Here is a 22,299-nt window from a genome sequence, read left to right as displayed (position 1 = left end):
GGAAGGAAGGAGCTCTGGGCGCCGTGGACACACAGCCCCGCCCTACACAGCCCCCTCCAGTGTCCCTAAAGCTGCTCTTCCTCATTTGTCTTCAACCCTTTAATTGTGCAAAGCAAAAGCGGGCTGGCAGGCTGAATCCACCGGGCTGCACCCCTCTCCTTTACCTCAGATATTCAAGGGTCCCTCCTTCCCCCCAGGCCACAGGCTCTCCCAGTCTGGCCATGCTGACCACTGGCTTCACCCCTACCTCCCTGCCTCCTCAGGACTCACCTGCTGACGCCCCGGGAGGGTCCAGGCAGGGATCTGGGCACAGAGCTTGACCCCAAGGTCACCAGTGACCCTTGGCCGAGGCGTCATCCTGCCCAGCAGATGTGGGGAGAATCGGGGAAGGCGGCACCTGGACATCAGGGTCGGGGGCAGGACGCTGCTGTGGAAATGCCTGACACCCCGCAGGCAGGAAGGGGAGCTACCGCTCCCATCCCAGAGCGCGGTGTCTGACCACCGGCTTCCCCTTGACGGGAATGAAGGAAAGAAAACACTGCAGTGGGTGACAGGATTTAAGGATCACAGGGAGAACCAGCAGGGCTTAACCAAACCAAACCAGACCAGACCAGACGGGGCAAATGCTCGCAGCTCTGATGAACTGGGGGAAGCGACAAGCCTGCGAAACCTGCAGGTGCCGAAGTGAGCGTCTGGCGCCGGAAGGCCGGGGCCTCTGCTCCTGCCTCAGAGTTACTAGACCCACAGCCCCACCCCCGGGACGGGACAAAGACGCTCCCTCTGCCTGCGCTGGGACACCGTGAGCGTGAAGGGCAGAGGGCCGCATCATGCCCACCGCCCCCAGAATTCCCTGGCGAAGGCCCTGCTCGCCCTGTCTCCAGGCCAAGTGGGGCGCGAGGCCCAAGCCTGCAGGCGAAGATGCCGTGGAGCCTCCCTGGGATGCAGGCCGCAGGGAGGGAGGCATGGGGCCTCCAGCCCGGGAGGCGGCGGGGGCAGAGCCCAGCAGGTCCACCTGCTGGAAGCAGTGCGAGAGCCCGGGAGAGACCGGCAGAGCCACCAGACAGACACTCGCGAGAAACAGGATGCCAGCTGCTTTAAGCCACTAAGCTGTGGGGTGTTTGTAACAAGGCAGCAGGTAACTGAAGGAGTCTCCCGAGGAGCGAGACAGAGCCCCAACCCCTGACCCGGGGGCCCCAGGGTCCCACCAAGGGGGTGGCAGCCCCCGGGCCCAGGCCTTTGTGACTCAGCCTCAAGTCCGGGACGCAACAGAGACAGGACAGCTGCACGGGGTCTGCTAACGCCATTCTGCCCAGGGAGTGAGAGTGTCCACGGCCCCTGGGACTCACACTGTGACCCTCAAACTTACTACCAGGCGATGGCGGCCAAGACAGCAGAGCCGGTACAGGGTCAGGTCGAGTGTCCAGGAAGTGCCCCTGCCTCTACAGTTGGCCAATGCTCGACACGGGTGCCAAGGCCACCCACCAGGAAAAGGTGCTGGACAACTAACTGGACACCCGCATGCAAGAGCACCAACCTGGATCCTAACCTCACACCAGACACGAAAACGACCTCAAAATGGATAAAACACCCTAAACGTAAGAGCCAGCACTATACAGCACGTGGAAGAAAATACAGGCGTAATGCTTCACGACACTGGATTTGGTCTTGGATTCTCCAACGTGACACTAGAAACAAGGAACAAAAGAAAAAGTAGACAAACTGGACTTCCTCAAAATGAAAGACTTCCTCAAAGCATACATCATCAAGGACGCGAAAAGACAACCCACAGAGTGTAAGAAAATACCTGCAAGTCACTCATCTGGTAAGAGACTTGTATCCAGAACACATGAAGAACTCTTACAACTCAGCGACAACAAAAGAAAACAACAAAACCAAAACAAACTTACGTAAAAACGGGCAAAGCACCGAATAAATCTTTCTCCAAGGAAGACGTACAAATGGCCAATAAGCACATAGAAGGACACTCAGCGTCATGTCATTAGTAAGCAGTGGAACGGAAAAAAAAGTCACAACGAGACGTCACTGCGCCCACCGAGGTGGCTACAATGACAAAGCCAGTCTCGGCGAGGCAGGGAGAAACTGTCCTCCTATCGCTGCTGGGAATGGAAGACGGGGAGGTCCTCGCGGGAAACAGCTCCGCAGACAATTAAAGACAGAGCTACCACGTGACCAGCGATTCTACGCCCAGGTACACCCCCGAGAAGAATAAAAACACGTCCACACAGAGACCTGCACACACATGTTCAAAGCAGCATCAGTCACGATAACCGCTCAGGTGTCCAAGAGCTGACAAGTGCACTGACTCAGCCTGGTCCATCCGCACAATGGAGTACTATTCAGCCATAAAAAGGAATGAAGCACTGACACCTGCTACAACACGAATGATCCTTGAAAACACTGCGCTCAGGGAAAGAGGCCAGTCACAAAAGACCACATATATGACTCCATTCACGTGAAACGCCCCAAACGAGGAAATCGACAGAAACCGAAAGCAGACTGGTGGCTGCTTAAGGCTGGAGCGGGGATGCGGGAGAGTGGGGTGACAGCTAAAGGGAACAGGGTTTCTTTTCGAGATGATAAAAATGTTCTGCGATTGTGCGGTGATGGTTGCTCGTTATCTGTGAAAGCATGAAAAACCACTTAACTGTACACTTCAAAAGGGTGAGTTCTGTGATATGTAAATTGTATCTCAATAAAGCCGTTTTTAAAAAAGAGAAATGAAAGAAAATAGGGAAAACAAACAGGAGGACATGTGTGGACGCTCCATCTGCTACCGAGAGCCTGGTGCGGCTCCAGGCTTCCCTCCACACGCCGCCCCAGCCTCCAGCGGGCGAGAGGCGCTTGGCTCCGCAGGGCGCGCGTGCTGGGCCGGGCCGGCCTCGGGCCTGCAGGGGGTGCCGGCCCCACTGCTGCGGCACAGGCGCTGCCCGCCGCGCGTCTCCACGCCCCCGCGGCTCCTGCGGCAGCAGGCCTGGGCGGAACGACCTGGTCGATCCCGGCTTCCTGGCTTCGGCTCTCACACCCCCTCCAGCTCAAGGGCTCCTGCGCGGCCCCGCTGTGGCCTGGAACTCCACACGAAGACCCTACTCACTATCAAGACCACCGTCCGCAGGGCAGGTCTTGGCACCTGGCTCTGACCAGCTGCCCTCCCTAAAATGGCCTGGCCGGAGCCCGGCCAGCCCAGCCGACTCAGGCCTGTGTCGCCTGCGGCCAGCCTGGACTTCCAGCACGGCCTTCCAGAGGCGCCTCCTGGGTGGGTTGCGACAGCCCTGAGGGGCTGGGGTTTGCCACAGACCCTGCCACCTGGAACCTTCCACTCGGTGTTCAGGAAGCCAAGGCTGAAGAGCCCTTTTGTCAGACGAGGGGGCCTGAGGCCGGCTGGTTCCCCCGGGAGTCTGATGGGCCTGGAATGGAGAAGCAGTACAGACCCGGGGCCAGATGCTCTTCCCCGGTGCCAGGGTGGACCAGTCCCCATGGCCCAGCTGGACTGGACACGGGCACCTCGGGGTACAAGGAGGCTACCCAGACCCCATCCTCCCTCACACAGGCCCCATGAGGCTGCCAGGGGTCAGGAGCCAACAGGACTATGTGGTCAGGCTGCGTGAGAGGGGGTCAAGGTTCAGCCCACCGGGGGCTCTGCTCTCTGCGCCACCCTTCCCGGAGCAAGGAGGCCCTCCCCGGCCACTCTTCCCTCTCCTCCTCCCTCCCTCCTTCCTTCCTTGGAGAGGAGGGAGGCATGGTGCCTTCAGCCAGGGAGGCAGGGGCTCCGTGAGGACAGGGCTTTGTCCTGCCCCCCAGACTAGTGAGGGGACCCCAGTGCCCCGTGAGGACCCGCTGAGAGGAGGTGGCGGTGACGTGGCAGCAGTAATGCAGAGCCCCCAGCACGCCCCCTCCCCGCTCCGTTTGTCCACAGCACCTACCCGCTCGTGACACTGTAAACTCTCTCCCGTCACCTGTCTCCCCCAAAGGTTAGGGCGGCAGGCGCTGCGTATCAAGTAAACGTTTGCAGAAGGAGTGGGTGACACTTACGACTGCAGAGTGTCCTGTGGTCGAGAAACCAGAGGCCCAGCCGGTGACCAGAACGGGGGAGTCGCAGGGCCAGCTGGCCAGGGCTTCCCGCTCCCTGGGTCCGGGGAAGGGGTGCCGGCCGTCATCCCGGGCACGCAAGGCCGTGGGCACGGGGGCTTCGTGGCACCGTGAAGGGTGTGTCGGGGGGCTGGCGCCGCTGAGGCAGACGGTAGAGCACGAACAAATTTGCTGAACTCTGCTGCTGCGTGACAGTTTTGAGGAAGAAAGGGGAAAATGGCTCTAATCTTCTGCTAAAAATTTGTTGCCTTGTTTGATTTGCAGCTGAGGAAACTGTTGAGACACTGACGAGAATCTCAAAAGGAAAAGTTTTGAACCTTCCTTTGACGTGTGGGTGCAATCACTGGCTAAACAAAAACATCCCACTGGTCGAGGGGGCGGAGAGACGTCCCCGTCCGTGACTGCGGAGGAACGACCCCCGCGGTCCAGCTCCCCCTGCGCCCGCTCCAGCCGAGCCGGGTCCTCGGGGAGCCTGCATGAGGGGCTGGGCCTCGCGACCCGCACGCCCAGGGCACGGCAGGGCGTGCAGCAATGCTTCTCCCTGGGGCTGCAGCCAGCCCGCCGCCCTCCGCTCACGGACGAGTGGGGCTCCTTCTCAGGCTCAGATTCCGTGCAAGCTCAGACAAACAGCCCTGTCCCCCTGAGTTCCGGCCACGGCTGAGTCCCCTGGCATCTGCCTCGCTCCTGTCTGTGTTCAAGTCCTGCCCCTAACCTGCTGGCGGCCCGGGCCTCCTATCTTCCTGGGCCTCAGTTTCCATCTGCTGAAGCGTGAGGGCAGTGAACTTGATCTGTAAGGACCTTCCAAGCCTAGCACCTGGGAGACCTGGATGGAGGACAGACCCCCTGGGAGCCTGTGTGCCCTGTGGATGGACTGTGGCTGCCCCGGGCCAGGGAAGGGCTGCCAGGAGGGCGGACCTGCCACAAATAGTAAGAGACGCTGCTAGCAGGAGACAGAGGCCCACGGAGAGTTAAAAAGCCCAGTTAGACCGCCACCGAACCTCACGCGTATTTATAAATCACCCGGCCTCAAAACTAAATCAACATCTCTCCTGGCTGAAGGAAGACAGCTCAGGGAGAAAAGCGGGGGAGCTTCGAGTGTCCCGCTGGGTCGGAGTGGCAGGGCCGACCGGACCTCACGGATCGGGGGGGCGCGGGCACAGCCCTCGCCAGCCCCACCTCACCCCAGCCCACACACCCGCCTCCGCGAGGCCCAGGGCTCCGCGACCTTGGGCAGGTCCCTCAGGCACCGGCCTCGCGTCCTACGTGCCCCATGGGCCGGGGGCGCTCGGTGCTCAGTGGCTCACAGGGACGCTCCGCGGCTCTGAAGCCAGGGGCACAGGGCCGGCCCAGCCCGATGGCGTGCTCACCGCGGGTGGAGAGCCTGGGGATCGGCGGGAGCTCCACGTGACAGTGCAGGCCAGATCCCCCCCAAGACCCCCGGCACCAAGACCGAGAAACCGAGGCCCATGCGGCTGCCCTGGACCAGTCACGGGAGGGGTGAAGAGGGGAGGGGCCCAGGGCTGGAGGCAGGCGGGCCACAAGGGAGGGGTGATGGGGGCTTGCCCTGGGGACTGCCCCCTCACCACAGGCTCTCCGCGAGCCTCCTGCCGTGGGCCGGTGACCACGTGGGCCGACGCCCTGCACCCCCCGCGCCCTTCGTGTCCGCTCGTCTCCCACCACAGAGGCCTCATTCAGGAGCTGGGCACCTGGCACTCCTGTGGCCGAGGCCCCTCACGAACAAACACGCATGGGCTGTCAGGGTCTAGGAAGGGCTGCATGGGGACGTCCCTGACTGTACTCATGCTGCCCAGTCCCGACGGACCGGCCGCCGACAGGGCTGGGCTTGGGGAGGGGGCCCTGCTGGGCCTTGCCAGTCCCCTGACAGGCAGTGTGCGCTGGGGCTGTCCAGGCAGCTCCAGGAAGGGTGGCGCTATGGGGAGCCATGCCTGCCAGGCCAGCACACGCGGAAGACCCTTCTCACACTACCCTCTGGGCGACCGTCTCCCCAGCACAGCAGGGCGAGTTTATCTACCATCAGCCGTGAGGCGCCAACGTGGGCCCTGGACACACAAGTGAGCTTGGCAGGCTGTGTCCTGTGGCTGCTGCGTGTCCCCCGCCCAGGAACAGCGGGGCCCGGGGAGGGTCTCACCCAGCCAGGCCCACTGCTTGTCCCCCTGCGGCCAGCAACCCCCTCGGCGGAACGCCTGGAGGGAATCCACCCCAGTGAGGAATCTCGGGGCCCGTCCTGGACTCTTAGGTCCTGGCCGGGAGCTCTGCTGGAGTGTGATATTTCCAAAGATGGGGGCGGGGGGATAGGCAGGGAGAGCACCGGGGCCTTCGGCAGCTGGAGCAGGCTGCCCACGGTGCTCCCAACCACCAGGAGGGGTGGGACGGGTCTAGCTGAGCTGAGGCTGGGGTCACTCTGGGGTAAACCTCAATGCTCCCAGACTGCACCGGAGGGCAGCTGACATCCGGCGGCCAGTGCCACCGCAGTGACAGAGAAATACCGAGAGGTGAGTGGAGCCGTGCGACGTCACGTCCCCAAGTGGGGCTGCACATCCACCTCTGCTCCCGCATGAGCCAGGTGGCTTGGGCCAGACCCCACGGAACCTGGAAAAAGGGAAAATGCCACCATCCCGGGATGGTGGGGCGGGGCGGGCCACGGAGGCCCAGACCTTCCTCGGCCCTGACCCCAGAGCCTAGCCTGGCTCCCCCCCCGTCTCCCCTCGAGGCGCCAGGAAGATGTCCCCAGGAGGTGGCCCAGCGTGTGGTCCTTGGGGCTGGCGTTCCGTTGCCCAGAACACGGATACTCCTGTGCCAGTTCCCTCTCTCTGAGACTCTATTTGCTCATCTATGACATGGGGACACTACTGCTCACCTTCCCAGGTCTGGGAAGATCAAACGGTCAGTGGACGTGAAGACAGCTGTAAACTGCATGCAACTGTGCTGGGTGTGTGACTGTCACCCACGATGACCATGGAGTAAAATCTGGGCTATATCCTGATGGGTACCTCTCACACCCTCCAGAGGCAGCCCAGAACGCCACGTGTCCGAGGACCCGGGCCTTCTGGAGACATCAGAAGATGGCCACGGGAAACCACCAGTGCAAACCTGATCCCCTCAGGAGGGAGGAGCGGGGACGACACACTGCCCGAGGCTGCAGCGCACGTCCCAAGGAGCCCCCTCGTTTGCCTCCCCCAGGCGGGGGCAGAGGGACAGGTGGACGGAAGATGGCGCTGTCCAGCGGCTGGTCGGTGCCCCCTACCTGGGAGGGGGCCAGGCCACTTCTGCATGGATGCAACAAGGTCCCACCTGCCGGGCAGACACAGGGACCCGGGGACCCTCTGTCCTGCCAACCTGAGCCAGACCCCGGCCCATCGACTCCAGGGCGCGGGACTCGGCGAGTTCCCGGGACGTCTGTCAAGAGCTGAGGGCTCCGCCAGTCTCACCGCGCAGGTGGGGGGCACGGCGGGAAAAGCGAGGAGAGAGAGCAGGGCCCCCCGGAGGGTCCGGTGGCCCATCTGCCACCCTGTCCCAGGCCAGGTGAGGCCACGCGTGCCCGCTCCTCCTGTGCCAGCGGGCTGCCCACACTCGTCTGCGAACGCTCCCGACCTCGGGCTCTAACCAGCAGACAGGGAACTGTGAGCAGAGCCCAATTACAGGACAGTCATCGCCTGCCGAGTCCCACCCCGAGTCCTTCAGCAGGGGATTGACTGTGAGAGAGGCTTGTAAACAGCCCGCAGAGAAGGAATGAAGACACCGCTCATCGCCAGGAAGGCGCGACAGCGGCCATTCAGGCCAGAGACCAGCTTTGGGGGCCCCATCCCTCCCAGGGCCTCCCGCCCCATTGCCCGCCCCCTGCTGCCGCCATGGGGCCACCCTGCAGGCCCAGCAAGGTGGGGTGCTCCGGTGGTGGCTTTGGCAAGACTCTGGGCTGGGGGGGGCAGCAGATGTGGCTGAGTGGGGAGGTGCAGCCATTGACCGTGTGGCCGGGGAGGGGGCCTGGTTCAGCTGGCCAAGCTGCTCCCCGGCCAACAGGGCCCCCCACCGCTCCTGGTCACAGGCTGAGCCTCTCCCTAAGCTGCTGTCACATCAGGGCTGTGAGCAAGGCCCCGACAGCAGCCACTGCCGCCCGGGCACCCGGGGCCACACCTCTTGGGAGGAAGAGGGGAAGGAGGAGGAATACGCCTTCGTCGTACGTCTGGCCAGTCTGGAGCCCACTGCTCTGGCCCCGCCCCACCCCCGCCATTCCAGAGCAACGTCCTCTGAGCCTACCGACCGAGTGACCCGTGTCCCTGCTCAGATGCGCGGGTGACCAGAAGCTCCGTCACGATCTCCCCACTACAGACGGCAAACGATAGCGGGCACCCTAAATCCACCCTGAGCCGTAGGAGCTGGCAGCGGGGGGCCTCGTGGGTCGGGCCGGCAGCTGCAAGACCAGCTGGTGAAGGGCGAGCACCTGGCCGGTGAGGGCAGACAGAGGGCCGAGCAGCCCCGGCGCCTGCGCCCTTGCCATGGACGCGGGCTCTGTGTTTCTCCTGCCAGGCCTCTGAGTTGTATCAGAGAATGTTAAACAAAGCCTTAAAAAAAATGTTTTTTTTGAATTGTGGTAAAATAAAACTTGCCATCTCAATCATTTTTAAACGTATTGCTCAGCATTAAGTACTTTCACACTGTTGTGGAGCCGCCACCACCGTCCGTCCCCAGAACTTCCCACCTTCCCAAACTGAGGCTCTGTCCCCATTACACACTAACTGTCCCTCCCCCCCCAGCCCTGGCCCCACCCCCTACTTTCCATCCCTGTGGCCCTGGCTCCTCCAGGGCGGACCTCACAGAAGTGGAGTCACACAGTATCTGTCCTTCTGTGTCCGGCTTATTTCACTGAGCACCATGTCTTCCAGGTCCATCCACGCGGTAGCAGGTGTCAGTTTCCTTCCTTTTTAGGGCTGAGTGATATTCCATTGTGAGGATGGACCACGTTTTGTTTCTCCACTCACCCATCGATGGACACTTTTTGGCTGCTGGGACACGGGTGTGCAAACATCCTTGGGGCACACGCCCAGAAGCAGAATTGCTGGATCACGTGGTGAACAAAGCCGCTTGCATGACTCAGTTACGGTACCTGTGGAGGCACACAGTGCGGTCCCGTCTGACACAGTGCCTTCAGGGTCTAGCGTCTGTCCACAAACCCCCTCCACAAAACCTCCTGCTACAAGAGGGACTGGGTAATTGGCCAGACTTCCCTTCCTGTTAGGGCTGCCAGGAAGCTCAGGCCTGACGGTCAGAACGTCTGGGATCTGTTTCTTGCAGACATCATGGTATCAGCTGCCAGGAATTGTTTGTGGAACAGTGGGCTCTTGTCCGAATAGATGTGATCACGGAAGACGGTCAGGGAGCTGACCGTGCAGATGAACCCCAGGAGAGGGGCCAGGTGATGGCCCACCCCCAGGCTGATACCTAGCGCGTCTACACAGGGACCGGTGACACAGCCCCTCTGAGGTATTGGGGCAAAGCCAGCAGGAACAGGAGAGTGAGCTCCCTCACGGCAGGAGGACGTGGGCTAGAGGGGACCCAATGGCGGACTTCAGATCCCCATCCAGTGTCGAGGGGTCAGGAGCAGTTTGGGACGCAAATCTGGGGTGCTGGCTCTCCAGAAGTGGGTAACGGGCTGTTAAAGGGGCACATGCAAGCCGAACGCTCCACGGGCTGACACCTGGCGTGTGGGGCAGGGCCCGTGTCCTGCACCTTTGGGGACAATCCCGAAGAGACAGAACCCAGAGCTCGAGCAGGTTCTGTGTCTCCCATCCCAGTCCTGTGGACGGAAACTCCTTGAATGGAACGGAACCTGTGAGAACAGCTGGGTGTAGCAGGAGAAGCGCCGGGCCCAGAGTCAGGAGGACAGTCTGCTCCTGGCACTGCCCTGCGGGGCTCTGGGCCTCGGTCTGGCACAGACCGAGGGTGTTTCCGGGCAGGGCTGTCCCAATGCTGGGCTGCCCAGCTGTACACGGCTGAGTGGAGCTCTGGGGGCTGCGCTGTCCTCCGTCTGCAAGGACCTCCCTGCCTCTGTGCGAGGGCACTGCCCAGGGAGGGCGAGGCTCACGTCGGCTAGGGGACCCTCGGGCAGAAGCGGGTGCGCCCCAGCCCCTGCCACCCTCCTCACTGCAGCTGTAATGCCCCACGATCAGCGGTAAGAACACTCGACTTGCCCGAAGACGACCGTTACACGTCCTTTCTCAGCAGGCCTGATTTCCGGGTTTTTAAAGAGCTGGGGCCGTATCTTTCCCATCTAGACACTTTGCAAGGACCACACGGGGGCGAAGAGCGGTATCACGGCCAAGTCCGAGAGCGCCGAGGCTGAAGTGACCGCACGCGACAGCGGCCCGAGGCCGGCGGTGGCCCCGCTGGCTGTGCCGCGAGCCTTTTGTGTGTTGAGTACGGCCAGTGGTGGAGCAGGGCCGGACCAGACGGCGGAGGTCCCAGGGTGAAAAGAGCCCAATTCAGCGGCTCAGTGGGACCTGTCTGCAAATTTGGGGTCGGGCCTGCAGTCTGGGTTCTGAGGCCCGATGACACCCCCGGGCCCCGTGGCACCCAGCAAGGAGTCGGGAAGTTGGCATCCCCGAGGCCCACGGGACGAGAAGGGGCTTAATATTCAGGACACGTCATTCGTTGCATAAAAAATCAACAGCCATCAGCGCCTGTGGAAATTTCTCCACACGGACACACACCAGTGTGCTGGCTTTCTCAGGCCTCGGCGCCAATGGACAGAAGCAGCCTGGCACCGCCTCGGGGGGCTGGAGGGCTGGGCTTTTTCCTCCATTACGTGTCTTGTTTTACATACAACATTGAGGAAGGCGGGCCGGGGCAGCGAGGCCCTGGGACCCCTGGACCCCAGGCCCAGCGCAGCCGGACGCAGGGCGTACGTGGCACTGTAAGGAGGTCACGACCCTCAGAGGCGGCCCCCCATCTGCGTGCGTGCCACTCAAGGAAAGACCCACGGATGGTGAAACAAAGGAGACAAGACACTGAGAAGTAGATTCGACAGGACACGTGCAGGGTGAACACATCTGTGAGCTGTTCCCGTGGGGGACATGGACCCCAAAAAACAGAAAGACACAGGGACGTCCTCGTGGGAGGGTGTGTCCAGGAGGCGGCCGAGCCCGACCTTCACCTCCACTTCTCACGAAAGCCAGCAAGCTCTAGGCTGGTTGGTGGGGGAGCTGGATATGTTGATTCCAAAGTTCATACAAAAATAAGCAAGAACTGCCAGGAAAACCCTGATAAAGAAGAGCCACAGGGGCGGGAGATCACTGAGACCTGGCTGGGACCTGACACGCGGGCACCTAGCGCACGAGGGGGCAGACCTCACACCAGCCAGAAAAGACAGGCTTTCGATAAGTGGTCCAGGCGTCCCAGGAAGAGCCTCTTCCAAAAAACAGGCAGGTATCACGCTTCCCACCTTGTAAAGAATCAAAACAAAATTCCAAATCCATCAGATTTAAGTGTAAAAAATGAAACCACCAGAAAATCAGAAGAAACCGTGAGAGAATTCTTTCATACCCTGACACGAGAAAGGTAAAGACATGAACAAAAACCCAGAAGCTAAAAAGAAAAAGGCAATAAAATGCATCTGTATAAAATAAATTTAAAAGCCAAAAACTTCTGCTTGGTAAAAAAACAGCACAAAGTCAAAAGACAAATGGTAAATTCGGAAAACATATTCACAACTTAAAATGAACTCAACTCCTTCATATACAAAGAGCTCCAAAAAACCAACAAGAACCAACAATCCATTTGAAAAATGGACCAGGACATTAACACATATAAACAGATTTTAAAATCCTCACTCATCTATGATAAGGAGACTGACGGTTAAAACTACACTGAACTGCCCCATTTCAGCTACCAGACCAGAAAAATCTAGAAGTCTGACGGTTGTAGGGAAACCAGCACCCTCACAGGTAGCGCTACGACACATCCCACACGGTTCCCATTGGCCCTCATACGACTGTCTGGCAGTGCTGCCGAAATAAATGCAGGTACCCACTGATCCTGCTCTCCCTTCTGGGAGCTTCTCCTACACACAGACTCGCACACACTGGAGACACCACGTGTAGGGCACTCGCCGCAGCCTTGCTCATGAGCACGTTCCCGTTAACTGTCAGGGTTTAATACGTCATGGCAAACGCGCACGGTGATGTGCCACACGCCATGTTAAAAACAAACAGGGCACTGCATACCAGTGGGAAAAGTCTCCCAAATGCTCAAAGACACAAAAGCCGGCTGCAGAAACAGTTTGAAAACAGACTCTTGACTTCAAAGGGGGGCGGGCAGTACAAATACGTATTAGGGGAAATAAACCCACCAGTGCGAAGAAGTTACCGTGTGAGAGGAGCCAGACAAGACGCCTTATGTGCGCGACTGGCCTGACCCTCGCCACCCTGGGCAGGCATTCCATCCTTGGGCTCCCCGCGAAGGAGCTGGGACTCGGCAGTGAGGTGAAGCATCCGCCCAGGGCCCAGTGTCTGTGAAGCAGGAATTCACATCTGGACGTGTGTCCTCTGGAGGCTACCTCCTGGGTGCTCTGCCCTGCAGTGGCCCACATGTGCCCTGGTGTCCCTGTGCTCCAAGAACACTGGCTGGGAGCCAGGCGAGGTCACTGAGCTCAGCTCACAGCCCAGAGGAGGGGTGACGCCACAGCTGGGTCCCGCAGACGGGCAGGGCCCAGGGGCAGACAGAGCAGGTCGTGGAGCCTGGGGAGGGAAGCCGGCTGGAGGGCAGCCCGGTCTTGACTCTACGAAGCTCTGGTCCCGCCACCATGGCGGGTGGGGTTGCAGGGGGTGGAGGCTGCCGGCCCTGTGGTCCTCACACAGACCACCCAGGCTTTCAGGGCAGAACGGGGGCTGCTGGGCAGGGAGGCCTGGACCTCCGCTGGGGAGCTGGAGCGCAACTTGGGGCAGGGGCCGGGGTCTTTGGAGCTGGGGGACGTGACCGTGTCACCTCCCGCCGTGTGGCAGACCAGCGGCTCCTGTGACCCGGGCTTCATCTGCTCAGTGGGAATGGCACCCCAGCCTCAGGGCCCATGGCTGTTAGGTGAGAACGTAGGCAGGGTCAGGGTCAGTGGTGCCCCACGTGTGCAGTCAGCAAGGAGCCGTGGCCAAGTTACAGCCAGCGGGAGGGAGCGGTGTGTGTGGCAACATCAGTGCTGCCCGCGCTGCGGCCGCCGCCGGCGCCGTCCAGCCCACACCCCTGCCCTCTGGTCGCTCAGCCGGCGCCGAGGAAGCAGGTGCTCAGAGCGACATCGGTCCCAGGGAGCGAGCCTTCCTCGCTGCAAGGGACACAACCTACCGCACCAGGAACAATCTCTGGGACTCAGCCCTCGCCGGGCATCGCCAGCACCATGGCCCGCAGTGTTCTGTCCCCTCCAAGAAGCAACGCCCAGAGAATGTTCCAGAAGCATGGGCAGCAGGCCATCAGGAAACAGCCTGTCCAGTCGGGGGCAGGACATGCTCAAGGCCCTGGTTAGCAGCAAGAGGACCCAAGGGCGAGAGGGCTCCCGAGAAGCAGAGGCTGGGCCTGCTCTGGGCGCAGGGCTCCCTGGCAGGTGAGGGCAGGTGAGGACAGGTGGGGTGGGGAGGGAACTGAGGTCCAAGGACTGACTAGTTTGCCCCCGGGTGCGGGCTGGGCAGGGCGAACCTGCAGGTGGGGGAGCCAGCGGGGCTCAGGGGGTCTGCGGTGCGGCGAGTGGGCCGGGGGCCCGGGGGCGAGGGCAACGAGGTGTGAAGAGCCGTGAAGGCCGCTCCCTGCCGCCCCCCATATTCCGGAAAAGGGAAGGACGCGGAGGCTGGGAGAATCTGTGATTAGACAGCGCTCCTGCCTGGTGACGCAGGGACGGGAGCAGGGCAGGCTCCATGGGCACCGCGAGCTTCCTGATCACAGGGAACCCGGCTATTTTCTACCCCACTCCATTTCCAAAAAGAGACACTCATCTGAAATGTCACTGGGCTGCAGTCTGGTCCCTTTCCTGAGCAGAGCCACAGGCTGGTGGTGGGGCAGCCCCACCCGCGGGACGGAAGCAGGCAGGGCGGGAACTGGGAGGGGAGGCTCCAGCGCAGGGGCTCCTCCCACGGCCTCCGAGGGACAGTGGGACGGGGGCGCAAAGCCCTGAGATGAATTCTGCTTAATTACGTGCATGCCGAAGCATTTAGAGGTACAGATGTTTGCAATTTTCTTTAAAATGCATTAAGAAAAGAGAAAGTACTGATGGGTGGAAGGGGAGAGAGGTGCTGCGTCATACAGCAGCCACGGGAGAGTGTCTGCAACAGGACCTGGGGGGACACATGGGTGTTTACTGTAAAACTCTTCCAACTTTGCCGTACGTTTGACGGTTTGTTCGTAACACGATGGGGGAACCGTTAGGGCTGAGTTTGCATGCTGGCTCCACCACCCGGGACCCAGGGCGAGCCAGGGGGACCAACCTCACCCCCCTCCACGCGAAGCTCGCTCCTCATCAGAGGGGGCACTGCCGAGGGCACGAGCGTCTGCCAGGCCCAGAGCTGCCACGCGTCTAGCCCTCAGGACTGCACCCCGGGAGTGCCAGGCGGCTCATTGCCTTGACAGCCCCAAACGTGGCCCACGAGAAGCTAAACATGGACAACCGTCTGGCATCACCAAGGTAAGAGCGGTGACAGCGGCAGCGGCGGTGCTTCTGTGCCGGGCACATCACCGCGTTCCCCATGACAGCCCGCAGGGGGGTGGGGTCAGCTCCACGTCCAGGCGAGCAGACTGAGACCAGGGCCACGGCTGGGGAGGGACAGAGCCAACACCAGGCCCAGTGCCCAACCGCTAAGAAGAGGAACGACCGAGGGCGGGAGGGGTGGGCACGCCCGGGCAGTGCCCTATGCCCACCAGGACCACTGGGAAAGGCCCGGGGGGCACAGGGAGTGTGTTCCCTGAGTCTGCTTCGGGCCCAGAGTCCCAGCTGGTTTGCCCCAGTTCAGTCTTTACCAGGGGGCACTCTGCCTCTACTAAACGGCTAGCTGTGGCCTCAGTTTCCCCATCTCTACACGGGGGCCTCGTCTCCCTGACGGCTGGCTACCTTAGGATAGATGAGGTGGGAGTAGCCAAGGACCCCCAGAAAGACCCAGACAGGACACGCACCACCGGAGGAGGGCCCAGCAACCTCCCCTCCCGGCCCCGCCAGGCACTGAGTGGGCACAGGCCGGCAGGCGTACACTCAGCTCTGAGCGGTAACCGGCGCGGTTGCCTCACCAACCAGCTGTGAACTAATTACAAAAAGTTCTAACTAGTCGAGCTCCCTCTCCAAGCATATGTTCCCAATTAAGTCAAACTGCAGTGGATTTTAATCAATCTTCCTTGAAGCAGCCCAACTTGAAGACTCCTCCAGGGGGAGAGAGGAGAGGAGACCTGCATGAGGATTACCGGCAGCACCGCGGATAAACACACATCCGGGGGAGCTACACGCTAATTGGGCCCCTCGGCCCGTGTCCTCCCACTCTGCCCAGGCCATGAAGCCGCGGTTCTGCGGTCGCACAGGTGAAGTGGAGCTTGGGGGCAGCCAGGCCACCTGGAGGGGTGTGCTGCCCTCTCCTGCTGCCTCCACGGCCCGGGGACCGAGGTGAAGGGGACGAGGTCTTGGCCTCACGATGGTGTGGTCAGACGTGGCCTGTGACCTCCTGGTAACCCCCACGTGGGCGCATCATCCCCGATTTTATAAAGGATGTGCTGGGGACCCGGGTGGCAAAGCACGACATGCCCGAGACCACCCAGCTGAGGGGCAGGATTCCAGGCGAGGTCTACAGACTCGGATGCCGGTGCCCCCAGGGCACCACCTACGTCTCCGCGGTTTCCACGAGCCCAGGTCCCCTTCAGGCCCATTTCAGCGCCACCTGGCGGGGGCTCCCTGAGCCAAACATGAGGTCTTCCTGGTCCACTCCACCAGGACCAGAACGCCCAGTGGTTTCCCTCTGTCTGCCCTGAGGGGTCAGGGTGCAGGTGGGCATCCTCCTTCCAGGGCCGAATCTGCCCGTTTCCCTGCCTCCTGGGCAGGGCCTGCCCACGGACGCTCCGCCCGGGCTGGACGGCAGTGGGGCAAACTCTGCCTCTCTGGCGTCACGGTCACACAGGAACTGTCGCTGCGGCGGGGGTGACTCGTCCGCTCAGCCTTGGGGGCGTACACCTCTCCTCGCCCCAGAGTAAGGAGCAGGGCAGGAAGGTGGGGTGAGGGGTCAGGAGTGTGTGAAGGCTGGGGGCGACGGGGGGTGGGGGTGCGGCTCAGGAGACAACGGCCCTGGGTTCAAAGGCCAGCTCTGCTCCTTGGGGCTCGGTGCCCGTGACTAAAGTGCTAAACCTCTCTGAGCGAAGCTTCCTCGTCAGTGAAAAGGGGGCAGCAGGACGTCCCCCAGGAGTGTGGGTGGGCACAGATACAGGAGGCCTAAGGAGAAAACCCAGGGCCCACGGGGCAGAGGCCTGCGGCGCCTGTGACTGAGATGGTGAGTCAGGAGACAGGACTCGGCCCCCGCCATCACAAGGACCTTTCTGAAACGAGCCCTGTGCCGGAGCGGGGCTGCTCCCGAGAGCCTGCTGGAACTCAAGCTGGAACTGGCCACACGGAGAAAGGGGCTGTGACGTGGGACAGAGGCACCCAGGAGCCTCTGCTTGCTGCTGTCTCAAGATCCGGGTGACCCGCAGAGTTGGAGGGGCGGCACCAGGCCCCGGGCTCGAAGCAGGTGGAGAGAACCAGTGCGGCGGGACTGCACTGGTGCGGGGGCCACCCGAGCGCCCACGGCGGGGACGGGGCCTCACACCCCCGGACGTGGCTCCAGAATACCCACGGCCGGGGGTGAGGGAGGCAGCGGCCGCGCGCACATCACCGTGCGAACGTCTGCTCCCCCAGGATCCTGGAAGCCAGGACCCACTCACCACACCCTCCTGGCCACGCGGGGGCAGCCGCTCATAGGCACACTTGGCGCTGTGTGTGGCCACTGCCGGCCGGGTACCCCCCTCACACATACACTTCCACGGACAGAAACCTGTGTGCCGAGAGCCATGCCACACCAGGGCGCGGATACTGACCCGTGCCCTCCCCAAGCTGACACGGATGCCACCTGCCGCCTTGGCCGTGAGCGGCTCCAGGACGCACAGCCAGGCCCCCACCCTGCGTGAGGTCCATGCGGGGCCCAGGAGGCTGGACACGGCTGATGTCGCTGACCCCACCTGCGGAGTGCGGACTGGGCCGGGCACCACCCGCCTGAACCTCCCACACAGGAAGGCTCGAGCTGGGAGCCCCCAACACCGGCCCCGTCACCCCACATCCACTGACGGTGCTCACTGCACCTCTCATCTGGTCTGACCCTCGACACCATCACCAAGGGCCACTGAGGCTCCTCGTGACAGGCCTTGAAGCCCTGGAGCAGGAAAAAGGAAACATGGATTTCGGCAGCACTCACTGAGCCCCAATCAGAGGCCTGGGAAGCCATCAGCCGTGACCTCAGGCTGAGCTCAACTAAGGACCCAGAAAGACACGCCCCATCCTGCCCTGACACGGCACCACTGACGGGCGGCCGGGGGTTCATCCGCCAGCAGCCCAGCTCTCCCAGCAGGACTGCGGCCCAATTAAAATGGGACAAGGTGACAGGTCCTGGAGCGGAGTACGGCCCAGCTGCGGCTCACAGCGCCTCGTTTTATCAGGGTTGTCACTTTTCCCATCTCCAGGAATCGGGAACAAAAAGGAGATTTGATTTGCCTTTAATAGATGCCAAGAGCACAATCACTGGCCTGTCCACACTCTGGGTGATCAGTAACCTGCAGGCTTCCTGCCGTGAACAACGCAGACAGGAGGATAAACGAAAAACAAAGCAAAGGCAAAACAGTGCAAGTAGCGAATCCCACTTCACAGCTGCAGGCAGACGCGGACCGGCTTGGATACCAACCCCAAACTGCCCAGCACCTCGGCCGGCGTCTCCTCCCAGGGGGCATGCCCGTCACACCTGTGGGCTCGCTGCGGCCAGTGGTCGGGAAAAACGAGACGGAGACCAAGAAAGCGGACGGGGCGGGCGGCTGGGGGCAGCGCCACCCGGGGCAGGCTGTCCCTTCTGGTGGCTCGGGATGGGTGTTCTCGGTCAGCCAGGGGCCTGGGTGGGGGACAGGCCCCCAGTTTAGTCTAGTCTGGTCAGCTAGAAAGTGGGATGGCTGGGGTGCAGGAACCTCGGGCCAAACCCAGGAGAAAACAGGAGGGCAGGGCAAGCCCCGGACGAGCTCACCTGCAGGGTGAGCCGCTCCAGCTGTGTCTCCAGCACCTTCTTCTCTTCCTCCAGACGGCTCCGCTCCCCCTCCAGCTCCTCAACCTTCAACCTGCAAGAAGAGCAGACTCATGACAGGAACCCCACTGTAGCCCGCCCTCTGGGGAGGAAAAGGGGAAAGGTTACAAGATGGTTAAAAGGCTCGTTGCCAAGTACACATTTGTAGAAATGTGACATGAAGAGCTGACGTTAAGGAAAAACTGTAAAACACAAGCCCAGGACGGGGCAGCGCAGCCAAGGTGTCTCTTCCGGTGCAGAAGCTTCTGCCGTGGGCAGAGGTGGGGTCCTCGCTGACCACGACCGGAAGGGAGCAGGGAGGAGAACTAACGGGTGGCACGGTGGGCCTGCACGTGTCCTGTGCCCACCAGTCCACCCCCACAGGTGTGACCGCGCACCGGAGAGGTCGCGAGAGTCAAGAGAACGACCTGTAGAGAGAGTCTCCAAGCACGACGAAAAGACAGGGAAGCTCTCCTATGTGCACTGTGGACACAGCTGGTGGCTGGAGGCTGTGGGACCACCCGGACGAGGTGCAGAAGGAGGCTCTTCTTACCCCGAAGGCCCAGAGGCCAAGCAAGGCCAGTGGCCGAAGCAGCCATGCAGGTAGGCTGCAGCTCATCGTAAGTGGGCGCCGAGTTTTGTCTTCCTTTTTAAATTTATTTTTTTACAGCAACCATGTTCATATGATTTAAAATTTAAAAATGCCAAGGAAGCAGTGCCCAGCACTGACACAGGGTAAGGAGCAGAGCCTTTTCCACCAGCCGGAACGGAAAACTCACGCTTCATGGATAAGTCAGGAAGGTCTTGGCTCGGGAATGGGAGATAACTGCCTCCAGACTGGTACCTGCTCCAGGCTGGCCCAGCAAATCACAATGGTGAGATCTGAGAGGACCAAACTCTTCCCGAGAAACCTAAGTGCATCCCTGAAAAACGCTCAGCAAGATTTATACAAGCACAAGAACGTTCAGAACCCAGCAACCTAAAACTCACAATGCCTGCCATCCAATCAAAGATTACTGGGCGTTAAGCAGGAAAATTGACCCACAATGAAGAGAATAACCTACCTGTGCAGACTGACCGCACAGACATTACCTGTGCGGGGTAACCGCACAGATGTTAAATCAGCACCCAAGGACACTGAAACAGTTATTAAAAGCTATTGGAGCAAAGGAATAATAGTCCACTGTCCAGCAGTTAAGGACAGATATGGAAGACACAAACAAGACCAAGTCGAATTCCTAGAGGTGGCAGCTACAATGTCTGAGATGAAAAGTCCTGGATGATGTTAGTGATGGACTAGACCGTGCAGGACAAAAGCTGACTGCACTTGGAGACAGAGCGGCACAAACGATCCACAGTAGCAGACGGAGAGGAAAATCGATCTTTAAACCTGGCAGGGGCATTGCTGAGCGGCGGGGCAGCCTCACCAAGGTGAATTCACGTGCAACCAGAGTCCCTGCGGTGGCGGCGGTGGTGGTGGGGGTGGGACAGAAAAATACTGCAAGAAGGTTCCAAATGTGACCGAAGTATGAAGACACAGACCCAAGAAGCTACACAAACGTGGGCACAAGAAACACGAAGAAAACAGCCCCAGTGCACAAACAATCTGGCTGCTCCAAACCAGTGACAAAGAAATCCCACAAGCAGCCGCAGAACGGGAATGGTACCCACAGAGGAACAAAGCAGCTTCCTCCGCAGAGACACTGCACGTGAGAAAGAGGAGAGAAGTCCTTAAAATACTAGAAGAAATGAAAAAATGTCAAGCTAGAATTCTATTCCCACTGAAAATAGCTTTCAGAAAACAAAAGCGAAATCAAGATGTTCTCAGACCTACAAAACCAAAGAATTTATCACCAGCAGGCCTGCCCTACAGGAAATCTCAATGGAAACCCTCAGGCAGAAGGGAAGGAGAAGCCACACAAATGCGTGAGAGCAAGGGACATCTTAGCTACGTGGGCAGAAGTGTGGCTTCTCACATTATTTGCACCCTTTAGAGATAGTTAAGTTACTCTTTTTAAGAGAGGCTGACCGTTTAAACAAAACTAATAAAAAACATATTGGGGTTTCCAGACATAAACATTAAGTAAAATTTATGACAGCAACAGCACGAAGGCTGCATAAACAGACACACACAGCTGTGAGGTTATGTTCTATATGTGAAAAGGTATAGTATCACCTGAAGGGAGACGGTGATAAGTGAAAGATGTGTATTAAAAACCTCAGAGCAACCCCTAAAATAAAAAAAACAAAGCGTTACAACCAAAAAGCCAAAAAAGGAAATAAAATGGTATCATAAAAAACACCCAAGTGGGGCTTCCCTGGTGGCACAGCGGTTGAGAGTCCGCCTGCCGACGCAGGGGACACGGGTTCGTGCCCCGGTCCGGGAAGATCCCACACGCCGCGGAGCGGCTGGGCCCGTGAGCCATGGCCGCTGGGCCTGCGTGTCCGGAGCCTGTGCTCCGCAACGGGAGAGGCCACAGCAGTGAGAGGCCCGCGTACCACACACACACACAAAAAAACAAATAAAACCCCCAAGACACCCAAGCAATTCAAAAGAAGCCAGAAAAACAGGCAAATGGGAATGAAGAGACAAGGCAAGCAGCAAAGAAAATAAGATGACAAGATCAAACCTAACCGTACAATAATCACATTAAATGTAAACGGCCTAAACACCCCAATTAAAAGGTGGAGAGACCATCAAAACGTATGAAAAAGCAGCACCCAATTAATTATACGCCACCAACAAAAAGGCACTTTCACCATGAAGACACCAACAGAATAATGATAAAGAGGTCAATTGACCAAGAGAACATAACAATCTGAAACATTCGTGCACTAATAAAAGAGCTTCAGGGCTTCCCTGGTGGCGCAGTGGTTGAGAGTCCGCCTGCCGATGCAGGGGACACGGGTTCGTGCCCCGGTCCGGGAGGATCCCGCGTGCCGCGGAGCACCTGGGCCCGTGAGCCATGGCCGCTGAGCCTGCGCATCAGGAGGTGCTCCGCAACGGGAGAAGCCACAGCAGTGAGAGGCCCGCGTACCAAAAAAAAAAAAAAAAGACTTCATGAAGAGAATGAAAAGACAAGCTACAGAATGGGAGAAAAGATTTGCCAATATCTGATAAAGGACTCGTATCCAGACTGTATAAAGGACTCTACAAACTCAACAACAAGCCAATAAGTAATCAAATAAAAAATGGACAAAAGTTTGAACATTTTACCAAAGAAGATGTACAATGACAAGCACGTGAAAAGGTGCCCCACATCGTTAGTCAATAGGGACACAAAAGCTTAAACCACAGTGAGACGCCACCTCGCTTCTACCAGAAGGATTAAAATGGGGAGGACCAACCACACCAAGTGCTGGCGAGGAGAAACCACACCTCTCGTCCACCGGCAGCGGGAACATGAAACAGTACAACCACTCTGGAAGACAGCTTCTTAAAGAGTTACTCGCGCAACTACCAGCCATCCCCCGCTGCAGTGTTCCTCCGGGAGAAAAGAAAGGACACAAGGACTCGGTGTGTAACACAAAGGAGCTTCATTCCCACAGCCAAAACTTGGGGCAAACCAGACGTCCACCAGCAAGGGCGTACGTGAGCGAACAGTGGTGTGTGCGCACAGGGGACTAAGGCTCGGCAGAGAGAAAGGGCAAACCGCTGCGACACGCACGCGCTGTCTCAAGACAACTAGGCTCAGAGAGAGAGGCCAGAGTACACACTGCACAGCTCCCATGACACACAGCTTCGTGATGTGCCCACCGACACCCGGTGGTTGAAAGCAGACTGGTACCAGCTGCCTGGGGGTGGCGGAGGGGAGGAGGGGGAGACAGGGTTATAATCGAGCAAGAGGGAATGTTTGGGGGCGAAGGGCAGGCCCAC

At 59.7% G+C, this 22,299-nt stretch overlaps 1 protein-coding gene across 4 annotated transcripts in view; it reads right to left on the bottom strand.

Annotated features, from left to right (window-relative positions):
• Window positions 1–22,299, bottom strand: part of MAD1L1 (mitotic arrest deficient 1 like 1) — a 314,409-nt gene that overhangs the window by 66,240 nt on the left and 225,870 nt on the right. For 3 of the 4 annotated variants that reach the window (XM_024763473.1, XM_024763472.1, XM_024763475.1), the window contains one exon: window positions 18,387–18,477. In XM_024763473.1, the coding sequence (XP_024619241.1) occupies window positions 18,387–18,477 (91 nt within the window). Of the gene's footprint in view, window positions 1–270; window positions 526–18,386; window positions 18,478–22,299 lie in introns of those variants that run through there. The other variant, XM_024763476.1, reaches the window with a different exon arrangement.

The sequence above is a fragment of the Neophocaena asiaeorientalis genome, unplaced genomic scaffold (genome assembly GCF_003031525.2).
Source record: "Neophocaena asiaeorientalis asiaeorientalis breed wild unplaced genomic scaffold, Neophocaena_asiaeorientalis_V1.1 scaffold223, whole genome shotgun sequence".
In the NCBI taxonomy this organism is placed as follows: Eukaryota; Metazoa; Chordata; class Mammalia; order Artiodactyla; family Phocoenidae; genus Neophocaena; species Neophocaena asiaeorientalis.
Note: the sequence above shows the minus strand (reverse complement) of the source record. Positions and strands in the feature narration are given on the sequence as shown.